Source organism: Melanerpes formicivorus, unplaced genomic scaffold (genome assembly GCF_026170545.1).
Source record: "Melanerpes formicivorus ecotype bairdi unplaced genomic scaffold, bMelFor1.0.p_v2 SCAF_89, whole genome shotgun sequence".
NCBI classification, from domain to species: Eukaryota; Metazoa; Chordata; class Aves; order Piciformes; family Picidae; genus Melanerpes; species Melanerpes formicivorus.
In genome coordinates, this window is record NW_027142441.1 from 1,824,217 (window position 1) to 1,846,343 (window position 22,127).

General features: G+C 52.8%; 1 protein-coding gene across 1 annotated transcript in view; it reads right to left on the bottom strand.

Annotated features, from left to right (window-relative positions):
- The window catches only part of GREB1L (GREB1 like retinoic acid receptor coactivator), a 182,956-nt gene that overhangs the window by 55,874 nt on the left and 104,955 nt on the right, over window positions 1-22,127 (bottom strand). Inside the window, exons 5-8 of the mRNA XM_068165491.1 lie at window positions 15,440-15,616; window positions 12,035-12,211; window positions 8,247-8,369; window positions 3,471-3,605 (exon numbers count right to left, since the gene is read on the bottom strand). Coding sequence (XP_068021592.1) covers window positions 3,471-3,605; window positions 8,247-8,369; window positions 12,035-12,211; window positions 15,440-15,616 — 612 coding nt within the window. The remainder of the gene's footprint in view (window positions 1-3,470; window positions 3,606-8,246; window positions 8,370-12,034; window positions 12,212-15,439; window positions 15,617-22,127) is intronic.

Here is a 22,127-nt window from a genome sequence, read left to right on the forward strand (position 1 = left end):
CCTGCACTGCTCTCTCCAGTTTTGGGCTCCCCAGCTATGAGAAAGAGGGATCTGCTGGAGAGAGTCCAATGGAGAGCTACAAGGGTGACTGGGAGGCTTGAACATCTCTCCTATGAGGAAAGACAGAGAGACCTGGGACTGTTCAGCAAAGGCTGTCCAGTGAAGGGCCACAAGGATGAGCAGAGGGCTGGAGCACCTCTCCTATGAGGACAGACTGAAGGAGTTGGGGCTGTTCAGTCTGGAGAAGAGAAGGCTCCCAGGTGACCTCATTGTGGCCTTCCAGGATCTGAAGGGGGCCTACAGGAAGGCTGGGGAGGGACTGCTCAGGATCTCAGGCAGTGCTAGGACTAGGGGGAATGGAATGAAGCTGGAGGTGGAGAGATTCAGGCTAGATGTGAGGAGGAGGTTCTTCACCATGAGAGTGGTGAAGCCCTGGAATGGGTTGTCCAGGGAGGTGGTCGAGGCCCTGTCCCTGGAGGTGTTTAAGCCCAGGCTGGATGAGGCTGTGGCCAGGCTGATCTAGTGTGGGGTGTCCCTGCCCATGGCAGGGGGGTTGGAACTAGATGATCCTTGTGGTCCCTTCCAACCCTGACTGATACTATGATACTATGATACTATGAATGTCTACAAATATCTGAGGGGTGGGGGTCAGGATGAAGGGGCCAGGCTCTTGCTGGTGGTGCCCTGTGATAGGACAAGGAACAACAGGTACAAGCTGGAACCCAGAAGGTTCCACCTCAACACGAGGAGAAACTTCTTTACTGTGAGGCTGCTGGAACCATGGAGCAGAGAGGTTGTGGAGTCTCCTTCTCTGGGACTTTCAAAAGCTGCCTGGATGCATTCCTGTGTGAGCTGCCCTGGCTGACCCTGCTTTGTCCCTTCCAACCCCTACCATTTTGTGATGCTGTAACTACAGCTCCTTGCCATTATTTGCCAGCTCCACAAGGATTTAGCTCCCAGGAACATATTCCAGGAGCAAAGGCAGGAGGAGATGGTGCAGGAGTGTGCTGATGTCAGCTGCCACAGAAAGCCTTTGGGATGTGGGCATTTGCTTACAGCTGCAACAGGGAACTCTTGGGGTGCAGCCACCCAGATCAACTCAGGCACATCATTCTCAGGCTGCCAGCTGGCCAAATGGCCATGACATCATCTGCCTATTGCAAGCTCCCTGTTGGATCTCCACTTGGTATGGACAGACAGGGAGGGTGTGGGTCAGTTCCAGAAGTGGCTGAAACAGTGGGAACCACTGCAGAGCAAGGCAGGTTCCCTTACACAAGTGTGGAGGGGGAAACAGGTATTTCACACAAAGAATTGTCAATGATTCATTAGCTATAATATAGTGATGTGCAGAGAACAATACACAGTGTATAAAACAGCAGCCATGATAATCACAGAGTCACTGAGTCATTCAGGCTGGAAAGGACCCCTGGGATCACCAAGTCCAACCACTAACCCTACCCTACCAAGTTCACCCCTAAACCATAGCCCCAGGCACCACATCTAAACCACCTTTCAACACCTCCAGGGATGGTGACTCCAGCACCTCCCTGAGCACCAACAGGCCATGTGTAGAACATAATGCTCATGTGCACCCAGAAACCAAACCCACTCAGAGTTCTTTCATTCAAGCATACTTCCCTTCCCTAAGTGTGATGCTTTTTTTATCCACTACTTGAAGGACTACTCAGCTAAACAGCTAGAGCACCAGTGAGGGATTGAGGTGCCACAGGTGAGGGCTCTAATTTATTGAACATGGCATAGAGAAATAAGTAATGCAAGCAGCACAGGTATTGAACCTTCTTTAAAGGAGACCAAATTCATTCCATGTACCTGCAGGATTAGTTTTGACAACTGCAAAACAATGCACAGCTCTCTGTGTCTGAAGCAAGAATCAGTGTGGCCTCAAGAGGAGACTTTTGTGCTCTCTTAGATCTCTTAGGCAGTGCAAAGAGGGAAATGAAACACACTGCCACAATGGCAAGGCTGAACACCAAGCTGTGGCTCAGATTGGGGCCAGGAATGCCTGTGGAAAGTGTCTGTGCAGAGGACTGGGGAGGGTTAGGTTGGAGATGAAGAAACATTTCTGTGCTGCAAGAGTGGTCAGGGATTGGAACAGGCTTCTCAGGGAGATGGTGGAATCCCCATCCCTGGAGGTGTTCAAGGAAGGTGTGGCCATGGCACTTGGGGCCAGGGTTTGGGGGCTATGGTGGGGTTGGGTTGATGATCTGAGAGGTCTTCATAGTATCATAGTATCAGTCAAGGTTGGAAGGGATCACAAGGATCAGCTAGTTCCAACTCCCCTGCCATGGGCAGGGACACCCCACACTAGATCAGGCTGCCCAGAGCCTCATCCAGCCTGGACTTAAACACCTCCAGGGACAGGGCCCCAACCACCTCCCTGCACAACCCATTCCAGGGCTTCACCACTCTCATGGGGAAGAACTTCCTCCTCCCCTCCAGCCTGAATCTCCCCACCTCCAGCTTCATTCCATTCCCCCTAGTCCTAGCACTGCCTGAGATCCTGAGCAGTCCCTCCCCAGCCTTCTTGGAACCCCCTTCAGATCCTGGAAGGCCACAATGAGGTCACCTGGGAGCCTTCTCTTCTGCAGACTGAACAGCCCCAACTCCTTCAGTCTGTCCTCACAGGAGAGGTGCTCCAGCCCTCTGCTCATCCTCCTGGCCCTGCTCTGGACACCTTCCAGCACCTCCAGATCCCTCTTGTCATATGGGCTCCAGAACTGGAGGCAGGACTCCAGGTGGGGTCTCAGCAGAGCTGAGCAGAGGGGGAGAATCACCTCCCTTGCCCTGCTGGCCACACTTCTCCTGATACAACCCAGGATCTGGTTGGCTTTCTGGGCTGCAAGTGCACACTGAGAGCTCCTGCTGAGCTGCTTCTCCCCTAGCACCCCCAAGGCTCTCTCCTCAGGGCTGCTTTCCAGCCAGTCCCTGCCCAGCCTGGATATGTGCCTGGGATTGCCTCGACCCAGATGCAGGACCCTGCCCTTGGTCTTGTTGAACCTCCTGAGGTTGGCTTGTGCCCAGCTCTCCAGCCTGTCCAGGTCCCTCTGGATGGATCCCTTCCCTCCAGCTGTCTGCTGCACCACACAGCTTGGTGTCAGCAGCAAACCTGCTGAGGGTGCACTCAGTGCCACTGTCCATGTCACCCACAAAGATGTTGAACAAGACAGGTCCCAGGACTGATCCCTGAGGGACTCTGCTTGTCACTGGCCTCCACTGGGACATGGAGCCATGGACAGCCACTCTTTGGGTGCAGCCATCAAGCCAGTTCCTTATCCATCTAGTGGTCACCCATCACACCCATGTGTCACCAGTTTGGAGACCAACCCAAACAATTCTGTGAATCTATGAGGTTTGGAGAATGCTAGTGAATGCTTTCCTTCTCTCTGTTTTGACTCTCTGAAGCTGGCAATTCCCTTGGCTCTCAGCTATCCTGGAAAGCAAAGCTGTACCTGCAGCAAATGCCTTCCCCACGAGCTGCACAGACAGAGCCAGAGGCTTCACGACGTTCTTGTTCCGGGGCAGGTCTGGAGTTCCACTCAGGTTAACAGCAGAAGATGACTTTGCTGGACTGAAAACTGAAGAATCTGAGAAAGGAAGTTGTTGAATGAAGGAATTATTTTAGCTTACCCAGGAGTGTGCAGGTGTGGTTTATGTTCTATGCAAGTGAACACACATTTAGCTGAGCTCATCTAAGCATGCAACAATGGCTTTGCACCACGCATTGGGATCTTTCAGGAGCTGTAACAAACATTTCCCTCAGCAGTTCCACAGAGTCTTATCATCTAATGAACCCAGGACTGAGCCACTGAGCCACAGTATTTTGCACCCACATAGACTCAGAAAAAAACATTTTCACTGTGGAAATGGCTTCTCATTGCTCCCCTAAATTACCCCTGGGCTGCAGCAAGAGAAGTGTGGCCAGCAGGGCCAGGGAGGGGATTCTGCCCCTCTGCTCCACTCTGCTGAGACCACAGCTGGAACTCTGGGGCCAGCTCTGGAGCCTCTGTGCCAGGAAGGGTCTGGAGGGGCTGGAAGGTGTCCAGAGAAGGGCCAGGAGGAGGAGCAGAGGGCTGGAGCTGCTCTGCTCTGGAGACAGCCTGAGAGAGTTGGGGTTGTGCAGGCTGGAGAGGAGAAGACTCCCAGGAGACCTAATTGTGGCCTTCCAGGATCTGAACAGGGCTCCAAAAAAGCTGGGGAGGGACTTTTGAGGGTGTCAGGGATGGATAGGACTCAGGGGAATGCCCAGGGAGGTGGTGGAAACCTCATCCCTGGAGGTGTTTGCAGCCAGGCTGGATGTGGCTGTGAGCAACCTGCTGTGGTGTGAGGTGTCCCTGCCCATGGCAGGGGGGGTTGGGACTGGATGATCCTCCAGCTCCCTTCTAACCCTGACAGTTCTGTGATTCTATGAATGAACTGCCTGAAAAGGTTATGGAATCTCCATCCCCTGAGAATTTCAAGAAGTTACCAAACCTCTCTCAGGCACAGCTGAGCTTGACATAGAGCAGCAAAAATTCCCTAACCTCCTCCCAGCACTACTGTCCCTAGGGCTATGAAAAGTGTATGTCCATTTCCAAGCCAGGCTAAGAAATGCAGGGCACCTGAGCCAAACCCTGCAGGCATCAACAAACAGCAGCTCCTTAGAGCATTTTACCAAGGCTGAAAACCAGGAGCCTTATTTTATAGATGGAGAAGTGTAAGAACAAATTCTAATCCTTGCCCAGCATAAAAATGTGAATCAGAACTGACTGCCAACCCCTTGGCCTCTAGGCCCTTACTTTAACATCAGGCATTTAGTATCTACAATTTACTTCAGGAACAAAGAATTGACATTCAGGTGCTGACACTGACAACTTGCAATCCCTACAACCTGAGTGAGAGCACAGTACCTCCATGTCTGCCCAGAGAGCAACCAGTAGGCAAAGCAGGCAAAGTTCACTACAGATCTCCTAGTAAAGCACCCAGGTAGAGAAGCAGGAGGCAAAGACAAACTTGGTCTGCCACATGACTTTGGTAGAGGAGGATGGTGAGGAGAGTCTTTTTTGCCACATGGAGTAGCTGAGGTGGGGAAGGGACACAGAAGCTTCTGCTGCTCCACCAGAAAGCCTTGTCCATGTTTGAAGGACTACCAAAGCAGACTCCCAGGTCAGGAGGCAAGCAGTGGTGTCTCATGACACCAGTGGTGGATAGTGGTGGACAGTGGTGTCCAGTTCTGGGCCCCTCAGTTTAAGAAGGACATTGAGAGACTTGAAGGTGTCCAGAGAAGGGCAACAAAGCTGGGGAGGGGTCTGGAGCACAGCCCTGTGAGGAGAGACTGAGGGAGCTGGGGTTGCTTAGCCTGGAGAAGAGGAGACTCAAAGGAGACCTCATTGCTCTCTCCAACTCCCTGAAGGGAGGTTGTAGCCAGCTGGGGGTTGGTCTCTTCTCCCAGGCAAGCAGCACTGGAACAAGAGGACACAGTCTCAAGCTGTGCCAGGGGAGGTTTAGGCTGGAGGTGGGGAGAAAGTTCTTCCCAGAGAGAGTCGTTAATCATTGGGATGTGCTGCCCAGGGAGGTGGTGGAGTCCCCATCCCTGGAGGTGTTCAAGAGGGGATTGGATGTGGCACTTGGTGCCATGGTTTAGTCATGAGGTCTGTGGTGCCAGGTTGGACTTGATGATCCTCGAGGTCTCTTCCAACCTTGGCGATACTGTGAGACTGTGATGAAATGTGATGCAGCAAACACCTGCAGTGTGCTACAGCCTCCTCAAAGGAAACTGGCCAGAAGCTTTGGGCTTTCCTCCTTCTCTCTAGTTCTAACAGAGGTTCTTGAAATTCTCTCTAGCAATGCAGACATGCCTGGGAGGTGTTCCAAAGTCCTAACTTTCAGTAGTCCCAGTTATTAAACATAGAATAGAATAGAATAGAATAGAATAGAATAGAATAGAATAGAATAGAATAGAATAGAATAGAATAGAATAGACCAGGTTGGAAGAGACCTTCAAGATCATTGAGTCCAACCTATCAGCCAATCCAACCCACCTAAACAACTAATCCATGTCACCAAGCACCCCATCAAGTCTCCTCCTGAACACCTCCACTGATGGTGACTCCACCACCTCCCTGGGCAGCACATTCCAGTGGGCAATCACTCTCTCTGTATAGAATTTCCTCCTCACCTCCAGCCTAAACCTCCCCTGGCACAACTTGAGACTGTGTCCTCTTGCTCTGGTGCTGGTTGCCTGGGAGAAGAGACCAAGCTCTGCCTGGCTACAACCTCCCTGCAGGTAGTTGTAGAGAGTAATAAGGTCACTTGTAGTACTGCCAGTTGTTAGTTGTTCAAATTTCTGTTGTAAACCCATTTCTGGTTGCTTAAGACCCTTTTAACAGCTGGTTTGAAGTTTTCCTTCTCCCTTGCCTGCCTAGAGCTGAATTTTTGATACTGTCCAAGGTTTCAGACTTTTTCATTGCCAGTCAGCTTCTCTCTGCATGGGAACTGCACCTTCCTGTGTCATTCTGCAAGGAGGACCTGAGAACTGACTGAGTGTCTTGGCCACACGGTACTGTCACCTTCACCTCTGCTGTCTCACAACTCTCTGCTGCTCTCATATCCATGTTAGTGCAGCACTGAGTGCACCCATGGCTTTCCTTCCAGAGCTGAGGGCCTGCACTGCTCCCTTGCAAGGGCAGACACAGAAATATTTACACAGCTCTGGAAGGAAAAAAGTGCACATGAGTTGACAATAAAGAGAAAAGGGTTTCAGAAAGCAACTTGCTAATAAGTGGTTCTGCTTTCAAACAGCAGAGAAGTCAACTCCCAAGTACAAGGAGCCACACAAAATGTAGGAGAGAAGAGGTCAGACCATCAGAGGTGACAATGTCAGAATTCACACCACCCAAGAAAGCTGCCCTGCCCCCTTCTCATGGTCCCAGGGGACTCACATGTGTGTGTGTGGCACTATCTGCACCAGAAGATAACAGCAGAAGGAGTTGAAAAGGTTTGGACAACCATGACCTGAGAGTACAAACAGTGCCCCAGACAAGCAGCCTGAGAAGCACAGCGAGTGATAAGGAGCAAGCAGTATCTCAGAGGTCTATCCATTAACTTGGCAGGCAGAAGGCAAAGTTGTGTCAATATTGGATCCCTTCTTGGCTCAAATAAATAGCTGCTCGTGCATCTGCACAGATCTCATGCCAGGGTGTGGAAGCCAAAGGATCATGGCATGGAATGCACCAACTCTCATTTAACTGTAGCCAAAGCCCAAAGCATACAAGTTCCTGGGGAGAGATGGGGCAGCACCTGGGGACAGAGGCTCAGAAAGCTCTGCTCAGTGGCTACAATTCCATAGCAAAGAACATCTTCAGCCTTTGGGGTTCCTTCCTTTTCAGTACACTTTGGCAGTGGAGAAAGCCTTCTGCCTACCTTAGCTTTGTACCTGCACTTCACACTGCTCTAGAGAAATCTGTGTCCTGGTGCATGAATATCAACTGATTACAGGGACAAGAAAGTTTTCTCCTGTGTTTCATTTCTCAAGAGCTGGCACAAACAGACACAAAGCCACAGGACAGCACAGATGAAGCTGCAATGAAGCAGGGGGGGTGGGGGGGAGGGAAAGAAAAAGCTCCAAGAAAAGCACCTGAGTTACTTGCACTGAATAAATAGACAGAAGAAACTGAGCTGCTGCTGCTGCTGCTGCTTTGTCAGCCAGTGCCTGCTTGCTGAGCACAGTTTCTCCTGGCTGAAGGGAGCCACTCACAGCTCCTGAGAGCAGCTGTGGGAAGCAAGTTAGCTGAGAGAGCACAAAGCTGCTGTGTGGATGGGGAATTCTAATTCCTTCAGGGAAAGAGAGTTCAAATAAATACACAAGCAGGCAAATCAAGGCTGCCTCCCTACCCCCCAGAGGAGGTCACTCTCCTTCTCAAGACAATGGCAAACCCTCCCCTGCAAATGGTCATCCAAGGTTGTGGAGACCTGCAAACCATGACATGAAAGGCAGGCAGGGAGCCACCGGCTCAAAGGATGAATCAGAAGAGCTCTTGATATTTGACTGCCCTTCTGAGGACTATGCTAACCTCTGGCCTCAGCTGGGGCTTCACCCCTCACACAGCAAGATTTGAAAGGCATCCTCCCCACTGTAAGCTGGCCATGGCTGGAGGCTAACAGCCAGCTGCCGACAGCACCCCGGCACCACCAGGCCTGAGGCAACTCAGCACCCCCGCAGTCATGGTCACAGCACCTTCAGCTCCTACCTGTCTGCGTGAACCCTGCCTTGTATCCATTAGCTGCTCCACCCTCTGGGGTCGTGGACGGCGACACGGCAGCATTGGGCTTAGCAGGGAGGCTAGCGGCAGAGGATTGCCTGCTTCTGCACTCTGCAAACGAAGCAGCTACAGTACAGATTAACGGCGCCGGCCTGCCCGCGGCCAGCACCGCAGCGCGGCAGCCGCAGGCGGCACAGGGGCAGCGCGCACAGACACACGGCACGGGCAGGACACACGGACACGGGTAGGACACACGGACACAGCACGGGCAGGACACACGGACACGGCACGGGCAGGGCACACGGCATGGGCAGACACACGGCACAGGCAGGGCACACGGCACGGGCAGGACACACGACACGGACAAGACACACGGCACGGGCAGGACACACGGACACAGGCAGGGCACACGGACATGGCACGGGCAGGGCACACGGACACGGCACGGGCAACACATATGGCACGGGCAGGGCACAGCACGGGCAGGACACACAGACACAGGCAGGGCACACGTGACGGACAGGACACACGGCACGGGCAGGACAGGACACACGGCTCGGGCAGGGCACACGGCACAGGCAGGACACACGGACACAGCACGGGCAGGGCACAGCACGGGCAGGGCACACGGCACGGGCAGGGCACACGGCACAGGCAGGGCACACGGACACAGCACGGGCAGGACACAGCACGGGCAGGGCACACGGCACGGGCAGGGCACACGTACACAGAACGGGCAGGACACAGCACGGGCAGGGCACAGCACGGGCAGGGCACACGGCACAGGCAGGACACACGGACACAGGCAGGGCACACGGACATGGCACGGGCAGGGCACACGGACACAGCACGGGCAAGACACAGCACGGGCAGGGCACACGGCACGGGCAGGACACACGGCACGGGCAGGGCACACGGCACGGGCACAGCACGGGCAGGACACACGGACACAGCACGGGCAGGGCACACGGCACGGGCAGGACACACGGACACAGCACGGGCAGGACACACAGCACGAGCAGGACACACGGCACGGGCAGGACACACGGCATGGGCAGGGCACACGGCACGGGCAGGGCACGGGCAGGACACACGGACACAGCACAGGCAGGGCACACGGCGCGGGCAGGGCACACGGCACGGGCAGGGCACACGGCACGGGCAGGGCACACGGCACGGGCACAGCACGGGCAGGACACACGGACACAGCACGGGCAGGGCACACGGCACGGGCAGGACACACGGACACAGCACGGGCAGGACACACAGCACGAGCAGGACACACGGCACGGGCAGGACACACGGCATGGGCAGGGCACACGGCACGGGCAGGGCACGGGCAGGACACACGGACACAGCACAGGCAGGGCACACGGCGCGGGCAGGGCACACGGCACGGGCAGGACACACGGCACAGGCAGGGCACAGCACGGACAGGACACACGGCACGGGCAGGACACACAGCACGGGCAGGACACACAGCACGGGCAGGGCACACGGCGCGGGCAGGACACACAGCACGGGCAGGGCACACGGCACGGGCAGGGCACACAACAGCGGCAGAGGGCAGCGCTGGGGACAGCAGGGCTGTGGCAGGGCGCTCAGCGACTTCTCACTAAGGAACTGCCTGGGGGCATTCCGAGCACCAGGCAAGCACGGGGCAGCTGCTGCCAGCTGGCAGGAGCCCTCAGTTCACAGCTTCCAAGCGATGTGAAGGTCCTGGAGGTGCCCCAGGAGGCACCCAGCCACTTGTGCAGTGCCATCTTGATACAATCCATCAGAACCTGCCCTTTAAAAGGTGACATTGTGCTGAGACCCCGAGTCCCAGCACCCCTCCACAAAACCTGCAGGGGGACCTCAGCACTGTCTGGGTGAAAAGTGAGTTAAGGGAAGAAAAGGTCACTTTAAAAACCACACATTCCTCTGGCTTTGAAGCCGAGAGCTGCTCAGATGCTTGTCTGAGGAGCAGGGAGTGGTTGAAGGCATTTCTCCTACCCAGATCTTCATTGTAAGTGAAGGGTAAAGGGTTAGCAGATGGGTGGCAGCAAGGTGGGCATAGAGCCTATCAAACCCACACCTGTGAGGGCTGTCCTTGGCTAACCTAAAGCTTTTTGGGTGCTGGAAACACTGCAGTCAGCACGGAGCCAGCAGCACCCCGGGTGTGTGTCACCAGGACACACACTGAGCCCAGCTGCACTGGGGGGCAGAGAAAGGATTCCAGAAGTAAAAGAAGGTTTCCTGTTCTGCCTTTGGAACTGCACTGCCAAATGAGATCTTTCTGTAGTCCTTGTGTAAAATGCTGCTGCAAACCACCCCCTGCTCTGCAGCAGCAGTTAGTTAATTGTCCTGCAGCTGAGAAGAGAGCTGCAGCCAGCATCCCTTTGAAGCAGTGCCTGATACAACACTGCAGCCAGCCCTCCAGCTGCTGATAGCCATCGCTGGGGGGTGTCATGCTGCTCTTCACAGCAGGATGTGACTCCCCAGATGTGTGACAGCCCTCTGGATCTTCTGCTCTCCTCACATCATCCTCTTCAGAACATCTGGCAGCAGATCAAACTCTGCCTTTACTGAGTGAGCCCACAGCTGAGGGAGACAGGCAGTCTGCACTGACACCAGCTTAGTAGACAGTGAGTAGGATAAGCCATGCTGTGAGTAGGATAGGCAATGCTGTGAGTAGGATAGGCAATGCTGTGAGTAGGCAGCCATGCAGTGAGTAGGGTAAGCAATGCTGTGAGTAGGATAAGCCATGCTGTGAGTAGGATAAGCCATGCAGTGAGTAGGATAAGCCATGTTGTGAGTAGGCAGCCATGCTGTGAGTAGGATAAGTAATGCTGTGAGTAGGATAAGCCATGCAGTAAGTAGGATAAGCCATGTTGTGAGTAGGGTAAGCAATGCTGTGAGTAGGATAAGCCATGCAGTAAGTAGGATAAGCCATGTTGTGAGTAGGATAAGCCATGCTGTGAGTAGGCAGCCATGCAGTGAGTAGAGTAAGCAATGCTGTGAGTAGGCAGCCATGCTGTGAGTAGGATAAGCCATGCAGTAAGTAGGATAAGCCATTCTGTGAGTAGGATAGGCAATGCTGTGAGTAGAATAAGCCATGCTGTGAGTAGGATAAGCCATGCAGTGAGTAGGTAAGCCATGCTCTCCTTGAGTTGTTGCACAGCTCTAGCTCCAAACCCCTGCATCCTTCAGTAGCAGACCCCCTGGGGTCAGAGGTGGAACCTCTTCAGCACACAAGATTGCCCAGGCTGCTCCAGTAGAAAGCAAGCTCAAGTTAAAACTCCCCACAAAGGGCAGAGGATGTGTGATTTCTCCTCTTGCCCTGAGAGCAGTGACCTGAGCTTTCTTAACCTCATGGCATGCTGCTGTCCTCAGGCACCAGACACACTGAACTGCACTTTACTCAGATGAGTATCAGTGGAAGGCAGTGCTGGAGCCCTGGCTGTGAGTCACCTTGCTTCAGGCACAGCAAAGAACCAGCAGACTGAGCAACCTTACTCCTTCTACCAAGCTGGCTGCACATTCTAAGGGCAGATTTAGGGCTGCCACTGAGAGTGTGGGGAGATGGAGGAAGACCATCCACAACTGCATGACTCATTCATATTCAAATGAAGCTCTCTGGCAAACCCCAGCCTCCAGTGCCATCAGGGGGAACTTTTCCTTCACGATGCACAAAGCCTCTTCTGAACACATTTGCAACAGCAACTTTCCAGTTGCCATCTGGCACCACAGCAGGATGGAATAAAAAGCCCCTGAGTGAGTGGGCACTTGGTTACCTTTCCAGCAAATCAGGGGTCCCTTGGACAGCACACCTTGGGAGCTCCTCACTAGGTAGTACTTTAAGTGCTTCTGCTTCTTTGGCTGAGTGGTTAGCTTCAGGTTGATGTGATTGGAAAACTCTGTGAAATAGCGAAAGCCTCTTTCTCCACAGCCTATGCAATTCCCAGAGAACCCTGGAGGAAGGAAGCAGAAGATACACACAGGGGTTCAGTGACTTGTGCTCCCTGCTAGCCATGAGGCCACTTCAACCAACCTGCACAGCCAGTCTGGAGTGACCTCAGGTCTCCAGCCAGACCCCTCTGCGTGTGCCCTGCACAGAACCTGTGTGCCAGGAAACAGCCAGGCACAGCCAGGTTTTAGCCTTGCCTGCTCTGAAACTCTCACATCTCCCTAGGTCATGCTAATGCATGCAAAAATCCTACCCCCAGTTTTCCACTCTGCACAAGGCAGGGAAGAATAACTCCTTGGCAGGGGCAGAGCTGTAAGGCCAGGCTGGGAAATTCATGCAAAGGAAAAGACAAATTTCCTTCTTCGTTAAAGACACATTGGTGGAAAACCCTCACAGGATCACCTGGGTTGCAGGCTGTGTGCTGCTCTCTCACTGCAGTGGCTAAGCCACAGGAGACACTGCACCTTCATGGGACTCAAACTGACCTTACTATCTAATACCTTTTCCAGAGACTCCTTATACAAAGCCATTTCAAGTGAGCTGCATCCTACAGCTTGTTAAAGTCTTTTAAAGCACTTTGAGGTGAAGATTTTTGTGGCCAAATCTAGGAGCACTTCAGACTGTTTTTAACAACCCAGCCTCTCCTGAAAGCAGCAGACTTAGGAGCAAAGGCAGAAGACTTCCTTTCTGCAGTGGCTCCAACACTATTTTGAGTAGGGGGTGAAGCTCTGAGCTGGGGTCTGGAGGAGAGGGTTCAGACTTCTTACGGTTTGAGGCTGGATGCTTTTAAGAACCACAGAGTGGAAGCCCTCCAGGGGGGTCAGAAGGGTTCAGGGATGGACCAGAAAGTGTGTATTTTTTATTCTATCCCATAATTCTGCTGCTTCACTATAAGCAGGCTGTACTGCCAGCTCTTTCCCTTTTCTCCCTTCTTTCTCCTCCTGGGGAGGCCTGAGTTCTTACCAGCCCTGGGGGAGGACTTTGGGTCTCTCTGCAGCATGGAGTAAGGCACAGGGGGGAAGAGAAGAGCACTTGGGCCTGGGTATTAAAGCATGGATGGGGGAAGGGTTTTCTTGGTAGGTAGTATGGATTGATGTATCCTGGATTGATGTATTCTGTGTTCCATATATACTGCTGAATGCAATTCTGTAGTTCTCTCCAATTCTGTGAGAGTGATTTACTTCACTCCATGTGGGGGGTGTCAAAATAAGATCCTGTCTCATTCCTTCAAGCCAAGCCAAGACTGAAGCTTATGAGCACCCTTCACTTCCAGTGCTATTCACTGCTATGTTAAAGGGAATGTGGCATACAGGTGGCATTGGTACAGCATCTCCTAGACCAAAGCACATGTTCTGAAACGGGCCTGTCTTTAAATCCTTGCTGTTTGCATAAGCCCTCTGCTATCTGATGCTGAACTCCTCTGGCTTCCTTGCCACCCCACTCCCCTCTGAATTCTTAATGAAGAAACAGTTTGTATTCCTGGAGCATCAACAATTATTTAGAGCAGTGCTGGGCAGAGTAAAACCCAGACTTGCTTTATTTTAGGGGTTATTTGGTTGTTGTTTGGGGTGGTTTTTCTTCCCCATTTATGACTCAGTATGGGATGTACCACAGAACAATTCTTCCTCCTCACTCTATCATGATTTGCCACCGTGCCAAGCACCTGGGGGAACACTGCTTCCTGTCAGCCAGACTTGTAGTTTTATGGAAAAGATAGTCAGCCTTCTTGACAACAGCCACCTGCCATCAAAGTCTTATTAATTAGACCATTGTCTTCAGCCTTGCTGTGCCTCACTGTCATCCTTGGCCATCATGTTGCTGAGGAAGCCAAGAAGCAGATTCCCTCATCCTGTTTCTCGTGGGCCTGAATCGGTCCTTCCCCTCTGCCCTGCAGCCCGCAGGAACTGCTGGTGCAGCTCCATAGCTGACAGAAACAGTCAGCAGGGGTCACAGAGACACTGAGGCAGTGCTTAGCTCTTGGGGACCAGTTCCACAGGCCTAGAGGCACTGAAATAGGTACCACCAGCAATGGCAGAGCAGATACAGGTCGCCAGGTTCATCATCAGAGATGGTAGATGGGGGCAGGGGAGGAGGAAGGCTTATCAACACAGACAAGCAGTACCACATCTACTCAGACTAAACACCATCTGCCTGTCTATCTGACAGTTCTTACAGATCAATTCTTGACACTTCCCCTGCTCAGCAGGGGGGAAGCTCTTCTAAGGATGGCAGGATATACCAAAGCAGCCTATGATCCCACCTCCCCAGCTGCACCCAACAAGGACACCCAGCTCCTATCTAGCCCGTGGCCTTCTGCCTCAGGTGCAAAGGTTTACAGTGTGCAGGAGGACATTCAATTGGTTTAAGGGGAAAACAACATCACAGCCCACAGGCCCCAAGATGAGGTGTTTCCAGCAGCTACACAACAGCTCTCTGGTCTGGAGCAGGCTTTGAGCAGCACAGTTCAATCAGGGTTATTTATGCTTTACTGCACTTTCTGCTAGAAGGGGTTTGTGAAGATTCTTTGGGCAGCAGAATGACTGGTGGGAGAAATGGGAGAGTCAATTCAAAACAAGCCAAAATACATTCAATCACTTCTACTAGCCTGTTAAAATGGGGACCAGTGGTGAGCCAGGCAGAAAATCTTGGTGCACACACAGCTGGTTCCAGCACCAAGCAGCATTCTTGTAGCACAGTTTTAAGGCTCATGGATGTGAGCAATTGTGACGTAAATCTGCCGGGTTCTGTTTTCCCCCTCCTACGTATTAGATTTTGAGAAGCAAACAGCCCTCAGAGCTCCTCTTGAGCCCAATGCTCCTGGTGCAGCCAAGGGCAGATCATTTCCCTTAATCTACAGAAAAATAGACAAGCTCATCTTCAACAGAGCACCTGAAATGAAATGAAAATGCTGTAAGCATCACCAGAGATAAAGAGCATGTGGATAGCTCACAGCTAGAATGCCAGGCCTCCAGTGGACTCCAGCCCACACAGAAATCACTGAGCTTCAATTGTGCTTAATTGTGGAAGCAGAGACTCATTTTAAAGCGGGCTTTGAAGGCAGCTTCAGCTGCAGACTGAATGCCATGAAGCCAAGCCTCTCCTCAACATGTTTCCAAGAGAAGCTCATTAGCTGCGATGACCTTAGCGAATTCTGAGCTGACTTCTTTGCTCTTTACTCTGAATGATTAGGGCATGATAAACAAATTTACAAACACACATGAACATCTCTTACCTAAAAGTGCATTTTTCCCATGATCATCTGGCAAAAAGCGCTTGTCCACAGCGCAGACAAGGATGTGCTCAGGCAGGTTGGGAGATTTGGCTCCTACCAGGAGGAAGCCTGCTGGGATCTCGATTTGCTCCATGCACAGGGACACTAACCGTAAATCCTTGCCTGCTTGGCAAAAACCTACAACACAGAACACAGGAGAGATCTTCAAAAGGCTTCCTTTAGTCTGCTTCCCTTCACCAGTCACAAAAGCCCAGGGGGCTTCACAGCCTGATGCTGTAGCTGAGGGGTTTAATACCTCCTTCTCAAGGGACGTAGAGGAAATGGAGATAGCATCTCACCAAGGCCCACCAGCTCAGGCTCCTGAGAGAGGCCTTGTATGGAATGGAATGGAATGGAATGGAATGGAATGGAATGGAATGGAATGGAATGGAATGGAATGGAATAGAATAGAATAGAATAGAATAGAATAGAATAGAATAGAATAGAATAGAATAGAATAGAATAGAATAGAATAGAATAGAAGAATAGAATAGACTAATAGAATAGAATAATAGAAGAATAGAATAGACTAGAATAGAGTAGAACAGAACAGAACAGAATAGAGTAGAATAGAATAGAATAGAATAGACCAAACCAGGTTGGAAAAGACCTTCAAGATCATCACGTCCAAACTATTAACCAATCCAACCCACCTAAACAACTAACCCGTGGCACCAAGCACCCCATCAAGTCTCCTCTTGAACACCTCCAATGACTCCACCACCTCCCCAGGCAGCACATCCCAATGGGCAATCACTCTCTCTGTGTAGAACTTCTTCCTAACCTCCAGCCTAAACCTCCCCTGGCGCAGCCTGAGACTGTGTCCTCTTGTTCTGGTACTGGCTGCCTGGGAGAAGAGACCAACCTCTGCCTGGCTACAACCTCCCTTCAGGTAGAACCTCAGGCAGAGAATCACAGAATCAATAAGGTTGGAAAAGACCTCAAAGATCAAGTCCAAACCATGGCACCAAGTGCCACATCCAATCCCCTCTTGAACACCTCCAGAGACATAAGTCTCTAAAGAGCAGACTTCAAACAGCACAGAAACTCAATCTTCCAAAACCATTCAAAACATGAGGCTTGCTTAGCCTGGAGAAGAGGAGGCTCAGGGGAGACCTCATTGCTCTCTACAACTACCTTAAGGGAGATTGTAGCCAGGTGGGGGTTGGTCTCTTCTCCCAGGCAAGCAGCACCAGAACAAGAGGACACAGTCTCAGGCTGTGCCAGGGGAGGTTTAGGTTGGAGGTCAGGAGGAAGTTCTACACAGAGAGAGTTGTTCACCATTGGAATGGGCTGCCCAGGGAGGTGGTGGAGTCTCCATCTCTGGAGGTGTTCAGGAGGAGACTTGATGGGGTGCTTGGTGCCATGGGTTAGTTGATTAGGTGGTGTTGGATGATAGGTTGGATGTGATGATCTTGAAGGTCTCTTCCAACCTGGTTAATTCTATTCTATTCTAAAGTTTGTGAAAACAGCTCTCCAAACACCCCCAGGAGCAGGCTCTGCTGTGCTGAATTTCAGTTTACAGTCTGGTCAAGAGGAGGTTTTGTGTCCTTTGCTTGTAAGAGGCCGGCAGTGGCACACATCACAAGCCCTGCTCAAATGATACAATGCAGCAGCTGAAGCTGGGGACTGACAGCTACAGGAAGCACTTTGACTTTGGATCCTCAGGCTGCCTGTGCATGTCAGGAATTCCAGCAAGCAGAAGATCGATTCACCGTTTTCAGAGATGCTTTCTGGAAGTCTCCAGCTGGGTCTCCTGCAGTCTCACTGCACTGGATGACTTCAAGTCTCCAGTTAGGTCTTCCTCCCCACCCCCCTGCCACATGAGCACAAAATAACAGCACAACCTTGGCTCTTGTGCAACAGGTGAGGTAGAGCCAGAGACAGAAGTGGGCAGAACTCAGCACTGCAGCAAGCTTCTGCTGTGAGCAGGTGGCAGGATGGGGCACACAAGGCATGGCAAGGCAGCCCAGAGCTGGCTGGGCAATGCCATGGAGCCCATGGGAGCTCAGGACTCAGAGGAGCTTGGCAGCCATGCACCAAGCAGCCATGGTGGGGATTTTGGAAAGGTTGTGTGGAGCAGCCTGGGGCAATTACAGGATCTGGGGAGGTCCACCTGGACCAATGTCTCACTCAAACTAAAGCCAGCCTCAAGGTTTGATTATTTTGACCAAGCACATTAACAACAGCATCCAAATGCTCCTCTGCCAGCTTCACCTCTGGACTTACAGGGAGCAGGTTTTGCACAACTCCATCATATTATTTGTATTGAGAAATTTCTACTTTGAAGCCAGGAGAGCACAGGTGTGAGAGAAAGCAACAGCTGTGTGGCTTCCTCCACAGGAAAGCAAAACCACACCAGGCTCTGCTTTCCCTTAGCAGCACTCAGTGGAAGCGCTACCAAGTTTTATGAAGAACCTGACTCTTAACATGGTGCTCCCCTCTGGCTCTCCCTGCTTCAGTGCTGCAGACTGGCCTCATGCACCTCCCAGCAGCAGCTGCTGGAAATCCATTCTGTTTCAGGATCAGAGAATCACAGGAGGGGTTGGAAGGAACCTCCAAAGCTCATCCAGTCCAATCCCCTCTGCAGTCAGCAGGGACATCCTCCACTAGAGCAGGCTGCCCAGAGACCTGTTGAGCCTCACCCTGAATATGGGGAGGGACTTTTGAGGGTGTCAGGGAGGGATAGGATGGAGGGGAATGGAGCAAAAGTAGAAATGGGGAGATGGAGATTGGATGTGAGGAAGAAGTTGTTCCCCATGAGGGTGGTCAGAACCTGGCACAGGTTGCCCAGGGAGGTGGTGGAAGCCTCCTGCCTGGAGGTGTTTGCAGCCAGGCTGGATGTGGCTGTGAGCAACCTGCTGTGGTGTGAGGTGTCCCTGCCCATGGCAGGGGGGTTGGGACTGGCTGATCCTTGAGGTCCCTTCCAACCCTGACAGTTCTGTGATTCTTATGGTTCTGTCTCCAGGGATGGAGCCTCAACCACCTCCCTGGGCAGCCTGCTGCAAATGTTCCAGCAGCCTCCTGGTGCAGAACTTGTTCCTCACAGCCAATCTCAATCTGCACTGCTCTACTTTGAAGCCATTGCTCCTGCTCCTGTCCCTGCAGGCCTTTGGGAACAGTCTCTCTGCAGACGTCTTGTAGCCTCCTTCATCTACTGGCAGGCTGCTATTAGGTCTCCCCAGAGCCTTCTCTTCTCCAGGCTGAACACCCCCAGCTCCCTCAGCCTGGCCTCACAGCAGAGCTGCTCCAACCCCCTAATTATTTTCATGGCTTCCTTTGGACCCTCTCCATCAGCTCCAGGTCCTTCCTGTATTGAGGGCTCCAGCCCTGCACACAGCACTGCAGGTGAGGTCTCCCCAGAGCAGAGCAGAGGGGCAGGATCCCTCTCTCCATCTCTGGCCATGCTGCTTTGGATGCAGCCCAGGCTGCCCTTGGCCTTCTGTGCTGCAGGCTCACACTGCCTGCTCCTGGCCAGCTTCTCCCCCACCAGCACCCCCAAGGCCTTCTCCTCAGGGCTGTCTCTATCCCCTCCTCCCCCAGCCTGTGCTGATAGTGAGGATTGTTCCAGCCCAGGAGCAGGACCTGCACTTGCTCTTGTTGAGCCTCATGAGGTTCACCTGGGCACCACCTCTGCAGCCTGTCCAGGTCCCTCTGGATCTCCAAGGATCCATCAACCACCTCCCTCCCGCTGTAGCTACAGAAATACTGTGACACAGCCTGGCTTTGGCTGGGGTAAGGATAACCTACACAGGCAACTGCGAGAGGCTACAGCCAGGACAGGCAGCTGAGACAGCCAATGGGGTGTCCCATAGCATCCTGACCTCATGCTGAGCCAGCCAATGGAATGTCCCATAGCATCCTGACCTCATGCTGAGCCAGCCAATGGGGTGTCCCATAGCATCATGACCGCACACTGAACCAGCACAGAAGCCAAGGGCAGCCTGGGCTGCATCCAAGGCAGAGATGGAGCGAGAGGATCCTGCTCCCTGCTCTGCTCTGGGGAGACCTCACCTGCAGGGCTGGGCAACACAAGAGAGACCTGGACCTGATGGAGCAGCTCTGGAGGAGGCCACCAAGATCATCACAGAGTGCAGAACCTCCCCTATGGGGACAGGCTGAGGGAGCTGGGGCTGTTCAGCCTGGAGAAGAGAAGGCTCCAGGGAGACCTTAGAGCAGCCTCCCAGTACATGAAGGGCATCTACAGGAAGGCAAGGAGCAATGGTTTGAAACTGGAGCAGGGGAGATTGAGGCTGGACATCAGGAGGAAGCTCTGCACAGTGAGGGTGGTGAGACACTGGCACAGGCTGCCCAGGGAGGTGGTTGAGACTCCATGCCTGGCAACATTCGAGGTCAGACTTGATGTGGCCCTGGACAACCTGCTCTGGATGGAGGTGTCCCTGTTGCCTGCAGGAGGGCTCCACAAGGTGACCTTGGAGGGTCCCTTCCACCCCAGTGCAGTTGGCCAATCTGTGTTCCACTCCATCCTGACCTCAGCCCACTGCAGAAGGGCAGGGCTGGCCCCCAGGCCTAGGCATCCAGGGAGCACTGTGTTTGACATCACTCATGAAGCACTTCAGTAGTGCTAATGTTGCTCCTGCTGTTTCTTCTCCCTTCATGATGTTCTAGTAAGCTTCTAGTCTCAGCCCATGGGGGTGTGCATTTTGCTCCAGATTTTTCTTCCCATCCCACTGGGGGTGGGCAGTGAGTTGGTGGCTGCATGGGACTCAGCTGCTGGCTGGGGTTAACCCATGGCAACACATGGCATGGGTCTGTATGAATCAGTATCTCCAACTAATGAACATCACCATCACCAACACTATTGTCAGAAACACATCAAGCTAAATGTGAAATGGCTGTAAGGGCTCTTAACACTTCAGCTACTTATATAGAATCACAGAGTTGTTTTGGTTGGAAGAGCCCTCCAAGATCATCCAGTCCAACCAGCAACCCAACACCACCATGGCCACAGCTTTCTGGAACACCTCCAGGGATGGGGACTCCACCACCTCCCTGGGCAGCCTCTGCCAAGCCCTGACCACTCTTGCAGCAAACAAATTCTTCCTCATCTCCAACCTAAGCCTCCTCTGGCACAACTCCAGGCCATTTCCTCTCCTTCTGTCACCTGAAACTAGGGAGAAGAGCCCAACCCCCACCTCACTGCAATCCCCTTTCAGGGAGCTGTGGAGAGCAATGAGGTCTCCCCTCAGCCTCCTCCCCTCCAAACACCTCCAGTTCCTCAGCCACCCCTCCCCAGCTCTGTTCTCACACACATCACTTACAGTTAGTCCATGGCTGTTACAGAAGTTTTAAGGCAAGCAATGACCCCACTGGAGGAAGACCCTGGCTAGGGCTCTGGGAAACCACACTGATCACAGCCTAGCCTCGACCATCACTGATGTGTGCTGTGCTACAGCTCATAGTTCAACCCTTCAGCACAAGCACTGGCAGTGTGAGTTTGCTGCTTTGACCTCGACACAGAGCAGGCAGAGATGCACCAAGGGGAATGCACAGCCTGAGCCAGCAGGAGCTGCCCAGCAAGCAGAAGCCTGCCCAGAGCAGGGTGTGGGACAGGTTCAGTCGTGTGCCCACTCCCCAGCATCTGCTGAACCACTTCTTGTCTGCAGAGTTTCTCCAGTTAGTCAGACAGCTCAGCTCCTTCCAGTGGCAAGCTGGCTTGGGCTGACTCCTCAGCTGGGCTTTCTCCCAGCCATGAACTCACATGCAGTGCCCCAGGGTGTTAGTTGCCCATCAGTGGATGTTGCAGTAACTCACCAACAAGAGGCTAGAGGTGTTTGAGGGGAAAAGCAGCAAAACTGCACGTTTACAGCAAAGTTCAGCATCTTGAATCTGTTGCAGTTTGATTTTAGTGTGCTAAACCCTTTTAAAGTGTATTCCTCAGAGCCCTCCTGATCTTAACGAAGCAGAAGGCTAAGCATTGCCTGGGCTTGCCAGTGCAATTTAGAAAGCAGCAGTTCCAGGCTAGGCAGGAAACTCCCTCACACTCACAACAGCATTGGCTTGTTCAAGTCTTTAGGCCATTTGGGTGCCCTGTCCAGAATTTCCCCAGCTGGTCTTAGATATTTAGGTGCTCAGGGAGGCCTCAGGGGCTGACATGTTCAGAAAACACCACTCTGCATCCAGATTTGCAGAGAAAACTTCCCCAGTGCTGACAATGTGGGCAAACAGGAAAGCTGCAGATAAGGGTTATGAAAGAGCCAGTGCAGGAAGGCTGCAGACAGCGTGAACCTCTACCTTGACACAATTGCTCCTCAGCCTTGTCTCCATCTCAAAACGCGCAGGAAATGCCCAGAAGCACAAAGGGCAACCAACAGAATCACAGACTGTTAGAGATTGGAAGGATAGGAGGCTCTGGAAGGAATTGTTAGCACTGCTAATCCTGGGACACCGCAGGAGGGAGGGTTTGGCCTGTCAGCATTGTTCACAGTCGTGTTCCAGCACAGCCTCGCTTGCAGAAAGAGCCCAGGACGTGGAGAGGGCTGGATTCTGCAGGTGAAACTTGGAGCCTCCTGGGATGCTGGAGGGTTTTGGTGTCCCAGGGAGCTGAAGCAATGCTCCTGCAATCCACAGCATCTCACATGAAATCAAAAGCTTGGCTAGGAGCAAAACAGCTTCAGCTACTCCCTGA